The sequence below is a fragment of the Sorex fumeus genome, unplaced genomic scaffold, assembly GCF_029834395.1.
Source record: "Sorex fumeus unplaced genomic scaffold, SorFum_2.1 ptg000054l, whole genome shotgun sequence".
In the NCBI taxonomy this organism is placed as follows: Eukaryota; Metazoa; Chordata; class Mammalia; order Eulipotyphla; family Soricidae; genus Sorex; species Sorex fumeus.
In genome coordinates, this window is record NW_026606111.1 from 34,332,014 (window position 1) to 34,346,779 (window position 14,766).

At 43.3% G+C, this 14,766-nt stretch overlaps 1 protein-coding gene across 1 annotated transcript in view; it reads left to right on the forward strand.

Moving 5' to 3' along the window:
• NT5DC1 (5'-nucleotidase domain containing 1) overlaps window positions 1-7,413 on the forward strand; it is a 138,485-nt gene extending 131,072 nt beyond the window's left edge. The window contains exons 9-12 of the mRNA XM_056125196.1: window positions 393-511; window positions 1,893-2,045; window positions 5,904-6,072; window positions 7,024-7,413. Coding sequence (XP_055981171.1) covers window positions 393-511; window positions 1,893-2,045; window positions 5,904-6,072; window positions 7,024-7,139 — 557 coding nt within the window. The 3' untranslated portion in view covers window positions 7,140-7,413. The remainder of the gene's footprint in view (window positions 1-392; window positions 512-1,892; window positions 2,046-5,903; window positions 6,073-7,023) is intronic.
• Window positions 7,414-14,766: the final 7,353 nt, after the last annotated feature.

Below are 14,766 nucleotides of genomic sequence, written 5' to 3' on the forward strand. Positions count from 1 at the left end.
TCCAGGTCTAGCCCTCAAATTAATTTTCAGTTATATTTCATATATTTGTATTTTAAATCCATGGAATTCATTTTCTGTTCATTTGGTTTTGTCTTTGGGCCACACCTGGCGGTACTCAGGGGTTAGTCCTGGCTCTGCGCTTAAGGATTACTCCTTGCAGGACTCTTGGGACCATATGTCATATCAAGAATTAAACCTGGATTGACTGTGTACTATCATCCAGCCCCAAATCCATGAACTTCTTGTAAAATGCAGGTGCTCTCTGAATGTTTGCTCATGTTACCACATGGTTCCTTCTTGGACATGTCCCACAGACATACCTGAATGACATCTTCCTAGTTGGGTGCTCACATATAATTAAAAAGTATATGATTATGAAACTGTACTTGCAGTGAATGACGAGGAACAGGAGGCACTGCCATCTCTGGATAAACCTGGCTGGTACTCTCAAGGGAATGCTGTACATCTTTACAAACTCCTGAAGAAAATGACTGGCAAACCTGAACCCAAGGTATTTTCTGGCTGATGCAGAGTCCTTGATACACATTTACACATATAAACTGTTGTAAACTAAAACTACCATTCAGAGTGTGTTCAGCTTTGCTATGTACGAGAAATCATCTGCCTCTCCTAGATCTACCAGTCTCTCCTCTCTTCTGATTCAAAAAGCCTGTCCTATGTAGATACAAACTGGATCTTAATCTGTGACAAGAGCAAAGGGATAACTCCAGATCAAGGAAATACACTAGATTACTATGTAGGATGCCAGAGGGGCAGTGCTCTGATAATAGTCCATCTTTTTTATTATGTTTTTTATTGAATCACCGTGAGATCCAGTTACAAAGTTGTTCATGATCAGTCATACAATGTTCCAACAACCATCCCTTCATCAGTGTACATTTCCCAACACCAGTGTCCCCACTTTCTCTCACCCCACCCCCCCAGCCTGCCTCTACAGTAGACACTTTATTTTCTTCCTCTCTCTCTCTCTCTCTCATGATAACTTAAAGGTTATCATGGATAATAGTCCATCTTAAAAATGTTTTTGTGTAGAACAAAAAGGCTTGCTGTTGACACCCTGATCATATTATTAATGTTGATATTAGTGAATTTTTAACTCTTCCGTCTACAAAATCATTTGCTAGGGGTCCAGTTAGCAGGAAAGATAGTGGTAACAACATACTACATCGGCTCCCACCTCACCACAGCCCACTAGGGCCTCCTGATCCTTGTTCAGATGCCCTTGGCCTCATTTTTCATCATCTGTAGATTGACAAGTGTAGTCTAGATTTCAAGGGACAGATTTAACTCTTGAGACAGATGTGCTTCTCATCCTCCCCCACACACAGAAAAATAAATTAAAGCACTTGTCTTTTTTCTGAGTACCTATGTAAGTTAAAACAAACTTGACAGGGATCTGGGGCAATAGTACAGTGGGTAGGGTGTTTGCCTTGCACGCAGCCGACCCAGGTTCAATTCCCAGCATCCCTTCTGGTCCCCTGAGCACCACCAGGAGTAATTCCTGAGTGCAAAGCCAGGAGTAACCCCTGTGCATCGCTGAGTGTGACCCAAAAAGCAAAAAAAAAAAAAAAACAAAACAAAAAAAAACTTGACCACCTGGAAATCAAAATCGGACATTTTTGCGATCACCTGTAGAGTGATTGAGGGATGTTTCAGACATTGATGCAAAACCTAGAGCTAAAGCTTAGTAGGAGGGGCAACCTGTTTTACATGTATGAGGCCCGAGATTGGATCCGTAGTGGCAAAAAAAAAAATGTGTTTATGCAATTTTTGTCTATCCGATACTATCAAAGAATTCTTTGCCTTCCGTGAAATGTGGACCATTCTCTTTCACAGTTCTCAAGCTTCCAACAAAATGTGCTATTTTACAGGTTGTGTACTTTGGTGACAGCATGCATTCAGATATTTTTCCTGCCCATCATTATAGTAACTGGGAGACAGTCCTCATCCTTGAAGAGCTCAGCGGGGACATGGACAGGAAGCCTGAGGAATCCGAGCCTTTAGAGAAAAAAGGGAAATATGAGGTAAGGATTCCTTTCAACTCCTTGACAGCAAAACCTGTTTGACATGTCTTGGAAAGTACTTATTTATACAAAGAATGATAAAATCTGTTGCTGCTTCCTGTGATGGTCCAGTTCATGACTTCATCGCTGCCATTGTTGAATATCTTGTTGATAATTCTTAAAAGATGTCAAGGAGCACCACTGTACATCCGTCTCACTCCCCTCCCTCTCTTGCATCCAGTGCTGTGGCACCATAATGTGTTTTGACTGATACTGAAATAACCAGATCTCGTGTCACTATAGCCATGTATGTGCGTCTCTCTTGCTTAAACATGTTAGCGCTGTGCTCTTTCCAAATTTAACTTAATGGGTAGCACCTGTACACCCAGCATGCTCCTCCCCCAGCTAGAGACTTGAAGAAAAGGAAAATACAGATTTAGAAAGAGAAATTATCTAAACAGCAGAAAAAGAAAATAAGGGGGGAAGCAGAAGAAAAAGATTTAAAAATAAGAGACATTTTTTAAGTCCATTTCAGTGGCTCAGTATGTAAAATACGAAAATACCTTTTATCCCGCGTCAAAAAGTAAATGTCAAATCAAAAAAGAATTAAAAGGAGTTATCAAGTCCCACAGATAGAGGGACCTATCTGTGGGACTTGATAACTACTCAATGAAAGGAGTCAGTCTGAGGAAACTGCATGCTGTATAATTCCAATATTTTTTTTCTGTGGAAATTCAAACTGTTATGAAAAAGACCAGTAGGTATCAGTGGTTCAGGCATGCAAAGGATGAATAAATGCAGCATAGATGTCTAGCATGGTAAAACTATTCTGTATGGCCATGTAATTGTGGATATATAACATTATGCATTTCTTAAAACCCATTCAACTGTACATCATAAACAGTGAACCCAGCACTCTGGGGTATAGCTCAGCAGTAGAGTTCTTGTCTTACTCATTCTAAAGACCCTTACTTCTATCCCCAGCACTCCTCTCCTCCAAAATAATAAGCCCAGACATAAGATTTGGATTTCTAGGATACTTAGGGTTTTTGTTTTTTGTTCTATTGAATCACTGTGAGATACAGTTACAAAGCTTTCTGTTTGAGTTTTAGTCAATGATCAAACACCCATCCCTCCACCTGTGCACATTCTCCACCACCATTTTCCCCAGTATATCCCACCTTTGCAACCCTCCTCCTGTATCCATGGCAGACAATTTCCCCCATATTTTCTCTCTCTACTTTTGGGCATTATTTTACAATACAGATCACTTGATCACTTGACATCCCGTTACTCATCAATTTGCTCAAGCAGGCACCAGTAACATCTCCATTTGTTCCTGTCGAGTGCTAGTGTAGCCCAATGGCATCTGCTCATTCTAGGAACACGAAAAGCCTCAAACCGATTATTCAGGGTCTTGACGAAGAAATCAGACCATCTCATAGGTGGGCGGCCACGTGATCTTTTGACGTCCTGTGGAATCCTGTCGGTAATGGCTCTAGTCCAGCGGTCTTCTCCAAATCGTATTACGTGTCCAGCCCATCTGATTTTCGATGCCTTGCCAAACGAGACAGCATCCCTGATTCTTGACCATTGATGGAGATCAGAACTCTGGATTCTTTCTCTCATTTGAGTGAAGCATGTTACTCCAAGCATAGCTTTTTTGATTCCTCTTTGGGAGACCCGAATAGCGTTCCCATCCTGTTTTCGTAGGGCCCAGGTCTCTGAGGCGTATGATAATGCAGGGAGAACAGTGGAACCGAAGAGATGTGCCCGGAGCCAGAGGTTCTTGTTCCTCTTAGCTATTTCTTTGATGCTCTTGAAGGCGTTCCAAGCCGCTCTCTTCCTCCTGCGCAACTCAGGTGCCAGGTCATTCGTCATGTTGGCTTCTCGACCTAGGTACACATCACTGTTGCATTCAGAAGTGTTCATTCTGTTGAGAGTGAATGGAACGTCAGGAATGAGACCATTTCTCATAAACATTATCTTTGTGAGATTCAGCTGTAGTGCAATCTTTCCACACTCACGGTCAAAGTCGACAATATTCAATATACCAAAACCGGTAAATACAATGCAGATACAGACAGGTTATCACGTTTGGTCCTTTATCTTTCAGCATACATCTCCCATTCCGAGCGGTACCTCCAATCATCATTGTCTTTGTGTTCCCTTCTCTATTCCAACTGCCTGCTCTCCCAGCTCATGAGACAGGCTTCCAACTATGGGTCAATATTCCTGGCCCTGTCTACTTAGGATACTTAAGTTTCAACAAGTATACTACAGTACTGAATGGAAGATATTAATGGGAAGCCAATGGAGAGAAGATGGAGATATGTACTGTTTGCTGAACGTATTTGTAAACCTAAAACTGTTCTGAAAATAAAATCTTGAAAGCCCAGGAGGACAGTACAAAGGATAAAGTGCTTGCCTTGCGTCGGGGTCCTGGCCAGTCGACCCAGGCACACTCCAGTACGAGCCCCCAGTCACCGGACTTACTCCTTATAGGAGAGGGAGTGGGAAGGAGAGAAGCCTCTGCCCTGGCCCTCCACGCACTGTGGACTCCAGCCGCCTCAGAGAACCACACAAAGGGGGAAAAGCTGGTGGTCAATCAGTAATCTTTATTAGCTCTCACACGGGATTTTGTACATATTTTATACATATTTCAGGGGACAGTCCACGTGTATCACATTTACCTTGTCAGGCTCAATATAGATGTTAATGATTTACATCTCCCACTCTCAGGGCTAACTCAGGCAGATGGTAACTATTACATCCCTCATCCTCAACTAGACGCCTACATGTGTGGAGTGCTGAAGTAAGGCCCTGGGCCCCTGTAAACAGGGACAGCTCTTTTAGGGGCAGGGGATTTGGTCAAAGTCGCAGGCCGCTACTGAGAGCCCAACAGCCTTGCACACAGCAAACTCCAGTTGATCCCCAGCACCATATTTGTAGTGATCCCTGAGCACAGAGCAAGGAGTAAGCCTGAACCTCAGACATCAATAAAATAAAATAAGATTTTGAGTCGATGAGATAACTCAGTTCAATCCTGTCTCCATAAAACATTTGGAAGTGTTTTAATGAGTCTTTAGTTCATAGTTTGATGTGCCTGCTCTGCCTAAGCATAATGCCTGTGGCATGCTTATAACAGTTCCTTACCTTAAATAGTACATGATCTGTCATTGTGGGGTTTTTGTTTTGTTTTATTGTAATCATTTGTTTATTTTTGCTTTTGGGATCAGACTCGACAGTGCTCAGGGCTTACCCCTGGCTCTGTGCTATGGAATCACTCCTGACAGGCTTAGGGGACCATATGGTATGCCAGTGATCAAACCCAGGTTGGCATGGAAAGCATGCACCTGATCCATGATACAACGTATCTCTCTGGCTCAGTCTATCTTTGCGAAAGCAAATAGTGCCATGATTGCAATATAGCATGAGAGCTAATATATGAGGGCTGAACTCAGGGTGGAAAAAGGTAAGGAGACCTAAGGCAACCTGAGTATGGAGAGTCAAGGAAACTGCTGTTGACATTCAGTTCAGATCCCAAGGGATGGGAAGGTGCTCCCCAAACCAACTAGTAAGGATATTATCAAAGACTTTAGATGCTTCATTATACTTTTATATACAGGATGTGGTTTTGTCTTAGGTTAACAATTAAAATAACCTTTTTTTTTTAAGTAGGGGAAAACTTACATAATGAAATTGGACATTTAGAATAAGATTAATCATAGCTTTCACATATAGGATGTGGTTTTGTTTTAGGTGAACAATTAAAACAACCTTTTTTTACTTTAAAGTAATAAGGAAAACTTACAAAATGAGATTGGAAACTTAGAATAAGACTAATCACAGCTTTCACATATTCTGCTTTTATTTCAGGAACTGAAGACAAAATCTCTAAATGCCTTATCTAAAAAATGGGGCTCTTTTTTCATTGACTCCCTTCCGGGACTGAGAAATACAGAAGACTCCTTGGTTTATACCTGGTCATGTAAGAGAATCAGTACTTACAGCACAATTGCAATTCCAAGTATTGAAGCAATAGCAGGTAAGGGAGTAAATATTCAGAGAGCTTTACCTTTTACTGGATTGGTATTTCCTTAAAAATTAGAATTCTTGCCTTTATGAGAAGAAATCTTTCTGTGATATATATTTTTCTTGGGAAACATCTGTTTCCCTCTTGTTGAATCCCCAGTCTCAGAAATTCCATCCTGAGATACCCTTGTTTGAACAGAACACACATTTCTAATCTCCGTTAACTTCATATCCAGACTTCTAAACAGACCATTGCTGCTACCTTGGAGAAAATAAAATCTTAGTTTTAAATGAAAACTGACACTCCTGTTTGCCTCATAAACATTTTTTTATTCATTTAACATTTTTCCATGGGTGTCTTGTTAGACTCGGTTCTCTCTGGCATTCAGATGCCTGAGTAGCTATGTTTTATAGATGTTGTAAACATTTGCACATACTAGCAATATACTTTACAGTGGTGATTGGTTTGTAAGCATTTTTATAATATAATGTTAAATATAATACTTTTGAACATTATAAACAACATCAGAGACCTAAACATTTACTTTAGGAAATGAATAGGAAAGACAGAAAAGACTGTTTCATTTTTATCCTGTATCATTTTGGTGTCTTATTAGAAATGTAGGACCTTAGGTATGTTATTTTTGAAATTCAGTTTTAGCAATTCATTTAAGAATGCCCTTTTAATAAATTGTACAAAATACAAGTTAGCCTGGAAAGTGAAGGGTGGGACCTAGAGACAGACAAAAAACATTCTTAGTTCTCACACCAATTACAGTGAAAATCCATCTTTTCTCATTATTGTAAGTGCAGCCTTAGAAAATTTTATTACTAAACTCTCAATAAGTTTTATCAGTGATTATCAGTTTGGGGTTAGGGTTGGTTGGTTTGTTTGCTTTGCTTTTACAAAGTCTTTGCAGTCTACAGAATAATCAAAATGTTGTTTGTTTGTTTGTTTTCCTAGAATTACCACTGGACTACAAATTCACAAGGTTCTCCTCAGACAGTTCAAAAACGGCTGGCTACTATCCAAATCCTCCATTAGTCTTATCAAATGATAGAATATTAAAAACAAAATAAATTATCTTTTAAAAATTATGTAAAGAAATATATTCAGCAAATGAACCATAAAAGTGCAAATTTTCAAAGAATACTATAAAATGCTTTATAGAACAGATTCTTAATGAAAATTGACCAAAAACTTTATATGCTTTTCTATAACTTTTCTTTCTATGTGGATCATCTTGATGCCAGCAACATTCATTATATTGTTACGTTCATACCGTATAACTGTAAATAGCTTGTATTGACATTTTCTCTACCAATAGTTCTGAGATCAGAATTTACCTGGAAATTGATATCCATACATTGATATCCACTCATCTTCTTACATTCTCAAATATGCATAAGGCAAGTCTTTTCCAAAGTGGATGATAGTGCTCTCATGGGGCACTGGAATGTTCTAGAGAGGCAGTAAAAGCCTTGTGATATAATTTGGGGGATGTCTTCTGTTTGTTTACTTTATAGGTAGATTTCTAAAGCACTGAATAATGTTGTTTTGTTTTGTTTTGTGTAAAGAAGATGCTAGGCCAAATAAATCAGGAATTTTTGAACCCTACACCAAAATGTGGTCCCAAACCACATAGCATCATCAAAAACTTCATAGAATATGACTTCATCCAACTTTAAAAATACAAAATCAGAAACCCTGTGAGGACCAGCAATCTGCCTAATGATAACTGTGATGCATACTAAAGTTTAAGAACCACTTACTGGACCATGTCTTCCAGAGATTTGTTTAATTGAATTAGAGATACAGATGTGTAGTATATCTTTACATACTTGAGGAGCCAGCATTGAAACCAACTGATCTGCACTAGTTCACCTGATTAAAAGGCAGATACAGAATCTAGTAAAATGAAATGACTTTTCTAAGCTATCAGATTTCATGCTATTTTATTTTTTTAAAGCAAGCAAGTAAATAGATATGATTTCTTTTAGGGCCATGTGGCCAATATAGACAGATGATACTAGAAGCAGAGTATCTCATCCTCATGTGTTATCTGTTAGAATCTTCTTCCCTCAGAATATTAAAAGCTCATTAATTCATATTCATACACTTTAATGCAAATATTCTCAGAGACAAAAATTGGTTATGGAGTAAGAGATACCTCAATTAATAGATTCTCACCCACCAAAGCGCAAACCAACTAGATGAGTCTTTTCACTTAGTACTAATTTCTCTAAGGAGAAATTTATTTTAAATGAACTTTTTTCTGACGGGGAGTAGGGAAAGTAACCCCTCCCCAAAACTATGTCAGGTAAAACTGCTTTTAGACATTTTATTTGTATTCAGTAATTCAGGGCTGTTACTGCTCTCTGCTATATGAAGCCATATTAATAGCTGTTAGCTGCAAGATGTTTGAAACCAGGTGATGTTTACTCTTAACACCGTAATTTCAATCTGTATGTCATAAACAGCATTAGAGAGAAAAGAAAAACTATTGTTTATTAGTTCATTATTTTCATTATCACTATTTTTCTTGGATTATAGTAGAGTAGTTAACATACTGATATATGGAATGAAAGGTAAAAATATTTTGCTAATATTTTCAAATGCTCAATTCTAAATATTATTATGGGTTGACTATCAGGGTAGGTGAACAGTTACTGTTCACCTGTTCAAATTTATTTCCTTAAAGTCAGTATCTTTGATATCTTCTATTAGGGTTAAAAAAGACATTTTTTAAAAAATTGATTTCTGAAATGTCATTGAAATATATTTGATAACAGACACAAAAGTCAAACTTAGGAAGATGCTATCATATACTTTTGAAGACAATTTTTTTTTAAATAAAGATATGTTCCTTTTTTAAAAAAGCAATAAATCTATGTGTTTATTTGTCAAATGGTTAAAAAGTTTATCTTAAATGCCAGATTTTGGATTGCTGTTATTAATATAAAAGGTTAAAAACAAAACCAGTAAGAAATGTTAGCTCTTTTGCCTCTAAGGAGTGAAAAAGTCACTGAGTTCCAGAGTTCCAAGTCCTCCTTTTGCCATTACTTACACTGAGCAGGTTACCACTGAATTATATTAATTATTTTCATCTTGTCAAAAAAGAAAATGAATTTAAATTCATTTAAAAGTTTGCTACTACTTTCTAGCAGAGTCATTGCTTCTAGTAAATGTTTTCTATGTAGAAAAAAATGCTAGATGTTTAACACTTCCAAAAAGGTGCCTCAGTAATGGGCTAAAGAGATGGCTCAGATGGGTTGGGATGTAAGTTTTTACGCACCCCAGGTTCAATCTCCACCTCTCCCAGTACCACCAGGAGCTCTCAGAGCATCGGCCTTCCCTAAAAATAAAAATCCTAGTATTTATATGGAAAACCAGTAGCACTGTAGCAGTGCCCTCCCGTTTCTCATCAATTTGCTCAAAGTGGGCACCAATAACGTCTCCATTGTGAGACTTGTTGCTGCTTTTGGCATATCGAATACATCACGGGTAACTTGCCAGGCTTTGTTGTGTGAGCGAGATATTCTCGGTAGCTTGCTGGGTTCTCCAAGAGAGGGGGAGGAATTGAACCCAGGTCCCCGGGTCGGCTGAGTGCAAAGCAAATGCCCTACCCGCTGTGCTATCACTCCAGCCCATGGGAAACCAGTCGTTTAAAAAAAAAAAATCCCAAAAATGGTACTATAGAAATTAAAAAGAGGACTTGGGAGATAGCTCAAAGCAATTTCTTGTTGAGATCCCAAGTCTGATGTCTGATACCTGTGAGCCCAATTAACATGACATCATCAAGTTGAACACTGGACCAATATTCCCTCACAGCTGCATTAAGGTACTTAGGACTGGCCCTAGGTCCACTGAGCATCAGCAAAATAAAAAAGACATTAGAGAGGAAAAACTATTAAGTTGTGAAGAAAGTAGGAAAATTTTTTAAATGTCAGAAAAGTTTATTTTAATATTAGCATATATCCAAACATAAGATACCTAAAAATAAATGCTAAGGATCTGAGGTTTTGTTTATGGGCCCTGTTCTCTCATCAGAGGAAAAACATGAATGACGCATTGGTCAAATGGATTTGTCAGAATTAGCATTTTGAAGATTAAGCACAAACTTCAGTTGCTCCATGAATTACCATCTAAAAATATAAAATACATATATAAATAACTAAAATCTACTCAATTTGTTAAACTCTAAATTGAAATCATTATTTCCCTAACATTCACATTCTACAATTCATTTACATATATCAAATATAATAAACACCAAAAAATGGAATATAAGTCAAACTATCTCTTTTGTTATAGTAACCCTCACTGCTGGAATCATGGATTTTCCCTCCTTTTTTATTACTGTTTTTTTTTAAATTTATTTATTGAATCACTGTGGGAAAGGTTACAAAGCTTTCAGGTTTATGTCTCAGTCATGCAAATATCAAACACATTTCCCTTTACCAATACTTATTTTTTACCATGAAGAACCCCAATAAAATCCCACCCACCACCCCTCCCCGTCCCTGTGAGGCAGATGAATTCTAGTTAACACTCTATCTGCTTTGATTAGATTCATTGTTTCAATAAAAGATTCACCACTATTATTTAGAGTTTACCGCCCCCCCCCCCCCCCCGCCAAATCAGACATGCTGAAAAAGCATTGTGAAGTGATTTGCTTTCTACAGCTGGGTTCAAGAATTAAATGTTGGTTTTGGATTTCTGCTATTTTACCTATTGACCCTGGAAGTATTTCTACTGAAAGTCAGATAGTTAAGAAATTGGTTTCTGTGTTCTGGAGTCGTGGCCGTGCTGGAGAGCCGCTCGCGGCGGGCAACCGGTGGCCTCGGTAGGGCGTGAAGGGAGGAGCGAAACGCCCCCCTTCCCATGAAGTTTTAGTCGCCCCCACACTCCCGGCTCATACCTGCTGTCCACAAGGCTCCCATGTGGCCGCCATCTTTCTTTCCAGAGAGGAGAGGGCGAATGGGGCAACACCCTTTCCCCTCCAGCAGATTTGATGGCCTGGATTAACGCATAGTCCGTTCACTTTTCTGCTCCAAGCTGCTGGGTTCTGCATTAAGTCCTTGTGCTTCTGGGGCCATGGCCGTGCTGGAGAGCCGCTCGTGGGGAGCAACTGGTGACCTCGGTAGGGCGTGAAGGACGGACCGGAACGCCCCCCTTCCCATGAGGTTTTAGTCGCCCCCACTCCCCCGGCTCATACCTGCTGTCCACAAGGCTCCCATGTGGCCACCATCTTTCTTTCCAGAGAGGTGAGGGCGAATGGGGCAACACCCTTTCCCCTCCGGCAGACTTGATGGCCTGGATCAACGCATAGTCCGTTCACTTTTCTGCTCCAAGCTGCTGGGTTCTGCATTAAGTCCTTGTGCTTCTGGGGCCGTGGCTGTGCTGGAGAGCCGCTCATGGGGGGTGACTGGTGACCTCGGTAGGGCGTGAAGGACGGACTGGAACGCCCCCCATCCCATGAGGTTTTAGTCGCCCCCACACCCCCGGCTCATACCTGCTGTCCACAAGGCTCCCATGTGGCCGCCATCTTTCTTTCCAGAGGGAGGAGGGCGGAAGGGAGCAACACCCTTTCCCCTCTGGGCAGAAATGATTGCCTGGATTAATGCATAGTCCTTTCACTTTTCTGCTCCAAGCTGCTGGGTTCTGCATTAAGCCCTTGTGCTTCTGGGGCTGTGGCTGTGCTGGAGAGCCGCTCGTGGGGGGCAACTGGTGACCTCGGTAGGGCGTGAAGGACGGACCGGAACGCCCCCCTTCCCATGAAGTTTTAGTCGCCCCCACACTCCCGGCTCATACCTGCTGTCCACAAGGCTCCCATGTGGCCGCCATCTTTCTTTCCAGAGAGGAGAGAGCGAATGGGGCAACACCCTTTCCCCTCCGGCAGACTTGATGGGCTGGATCAATGCATAGTCCGTTCACTTTTCTGCTCCAAGCTGCTGGGTTCTGCATTAAGTCCTTGTGCTTCTGGGGCCGTGGCTGTGCTGGAGAGCCGCTCGTGGGGGGTGACTGGTGACCTCGGTAGGGCGTGAAGGACGGACCGGAACGCCCCCCTTCCCATGAGGTTTTAGTCGCCCCCACACCCCCGGCTCATACCTGCTGTCCACTAGACTCCCATGTGGCCGCCATCTTTCTTTCCAGAGGGAGGAGGGCGGAAGGGAGCAACACCCTTTCCCCTCTGGGCAGAAATGATTGCCTGGATTAACGCGTAGTCCTTTCACTTTTCTGCTCCAAGCTGCTGGGTTCTGCATTAAGCCCTTGTGCTTCTGGGGCTATGGCCGTGCTGGAGAGCCGCTCGTGGGGGGCAACTGGTGACCGCGGTAGGGCGTGAAGGACGGACCGGAACGCCCCCCTTCCCATGAGGTTTTAGTCGCCCCCACACCCCCGGCTCATACCTGCTGTCCACTAGACTCCCATGTGGCCGCCATCTTTCTTTCCAGAGGGAGGAGGGCGGAAGGGAGCAACACCCTTTCCCCTCTGGGCAGAAATGATTGCCTGGATTAACGCGTAGTCCTTTCACTTTTCTGCTCCAAGCTGCTGGGTTCTGCATTAAGCCCTTGTGCTTCTGGGGCTGTGGCCGTGCTGGAGAGCCGCTCGTGGGGGGCAACTGGTGACCTCGGTAGGGCGTGAAGGACGGACTGGAACGCCCCCCTTCCCATGAGGTTTTAGTCGCCCCCACACCCCCGGCTCATACCTGCTGTCCACTAGACTCCCATGTGGCCGCCATCTTTCTTTCCAGAGGGAGGAGGGCGGAAGGGAGCAACACCCTTTCCCCTCTGGGCAGAAATGATTGCCTGGATTAACGCGTAGTCCTTTCACTTTTCTGCTCCAAGCTGCTGGGTTCTGCATTAAGCCCTTGTGCTTCTGGGGCTGTGGCCGTGCTGGAGAGCCGCTCGTGGGGGGCAACTGGTGACCTCGGTAGGGCGTGAAGGACGGACCGGAACGCCCCCCTTCCCATGAGGTTTTAGTCGCCCCCACACTCCCGGCTCATACCTGCTGTCCACAAGGCTCCCATGTGGCCGCCATCTTTCTTTCCAGAGAAGAGAGGGCGAATGGGGCAACACCCTTTCCCCTCAGGCAGACTTGATGGCCTGGATCAATGCATAGTCCGTTCACTTTTCTGCTCCAAGCTGCTGGGTTCTGCATTAAGTCCTTGTGCTTCTGGGGCCGTGGCTGTGCTGGAGAGCCGCTCGTGGGGGGTGACTGGTGACTTCGGTAGGGCGTGAAGGACGGACTGGAACGCCCCCCTTCCCATGAGGTTTTAGTCGCCCCCACTCCCCCGGCTCATACCTGCTGTCCACAAGGCTCCCATGTGGCCGCCATCTTTCTTTCCAGAGGGAGGAGGGCGGAAGGGAGCAACACCCTTTCCCCTCTGGGCAGAAATGATTGCCTGGATTAACGCATAGTCCTTTCACTTTTCTGCTCCAAGCTGCTGGGTTCTGCATTAAGCCCTTGTGCTTCTGGGGCTGTGGCCGTGCTGGAGAGCCGCTCGTGGGGGGCAACTGGTGACCTCGGTAGGGCGTGAAGGACGGACCGGAACGCCCCCCTTCCCATGAGGTTTTAGTCGCCCCCACTCCCCCGGCTCATACCTGCTGTCCACAAGGCTCCCATGCGGCCGCCATCTTTCTTTCCAGAGAAGAGAGGGCGAATGGGGCAACCCCCTTTCCCCTCCGGCAGACTTGATGGCCTGGATTAACGCATGGTCCTTTCACTTTTCTGCTCCAAGCTGCCGGGTTCGGCATTAAGTCCTTGTGCTTCTGGGACTGTGGCCGTGCTGGGGAGCCGCTCGTGGGGGGTGACTGGTGACCTCGGTAGGGCGTGAAGGACGGACTGGAACGCCCCCCTTCTCGTGAGGTTTTAGTCGCCCCCCACACCCCCGGCTCATACCTGCTCTCCACAAGGCTCCCATGCGGCCGCCATCCTTCTTTCCAGAGAAGAGAGGGCGAATGGGGCAACACCCTTTCCCCTCTGGGCAGAAATGATGGCCTGGGTTAACTCATCGTCCGTTCGCTTTTCTGCTCTAAGCTGCTGGGTTCTGCATTAAGTCCTTGTGTTTCTGGGGCTGTGGCCGTGCTCCAAACTTAACTCTGACTTTCAGGGAAAAAGATTGGGTGGTTTACTTCTCATTGATCACTTTGTATATAGAGAGATGTCGCGCGGCCGCATAAGCGGCTGCGCGGTTTTGAGAAAAAGTCCTCGTTCCCGCATACTCGAGCTGTGTTTGTAGAGGCTTCTGGTCACCGGGGTTCCATCTGGGGGAGGCGGGATGCGGCACCTACTCCATCTGGAACTTGCGGGTGATCTCGGCTCTTTTTGGAACCTGTTTTTTCTTTTTTTTTTTTTTCCCTCCGGGACCTATTACTGTTTTTGTGTGTGGTGCCAGGAATTGAATCCAGGGCCTCACCCAAGTAAAGCAAGTGTTCTGCTACTGAGCCACAGCCCTGACCTATGAATAATTTATTTTTCAAATTGATGTTGGTCAGGAAGATGGTGTAAAGTTCTGAAGCACATGCTTTGAATGCAGAAGTCCCTGGTTTGATGCCCAGTAATGTGTGGTCCCCTGAGCACCACCAGCTTTAACCCCCTCCCTCCCCCAAAAAAAGAAAAAAATGTGATATTGCAGTAACTGTCCCCTTTCCACTTCTGATATTCTTAAGCACTTGTTAAAAAGTTAAATTCCAGGTTCGTATG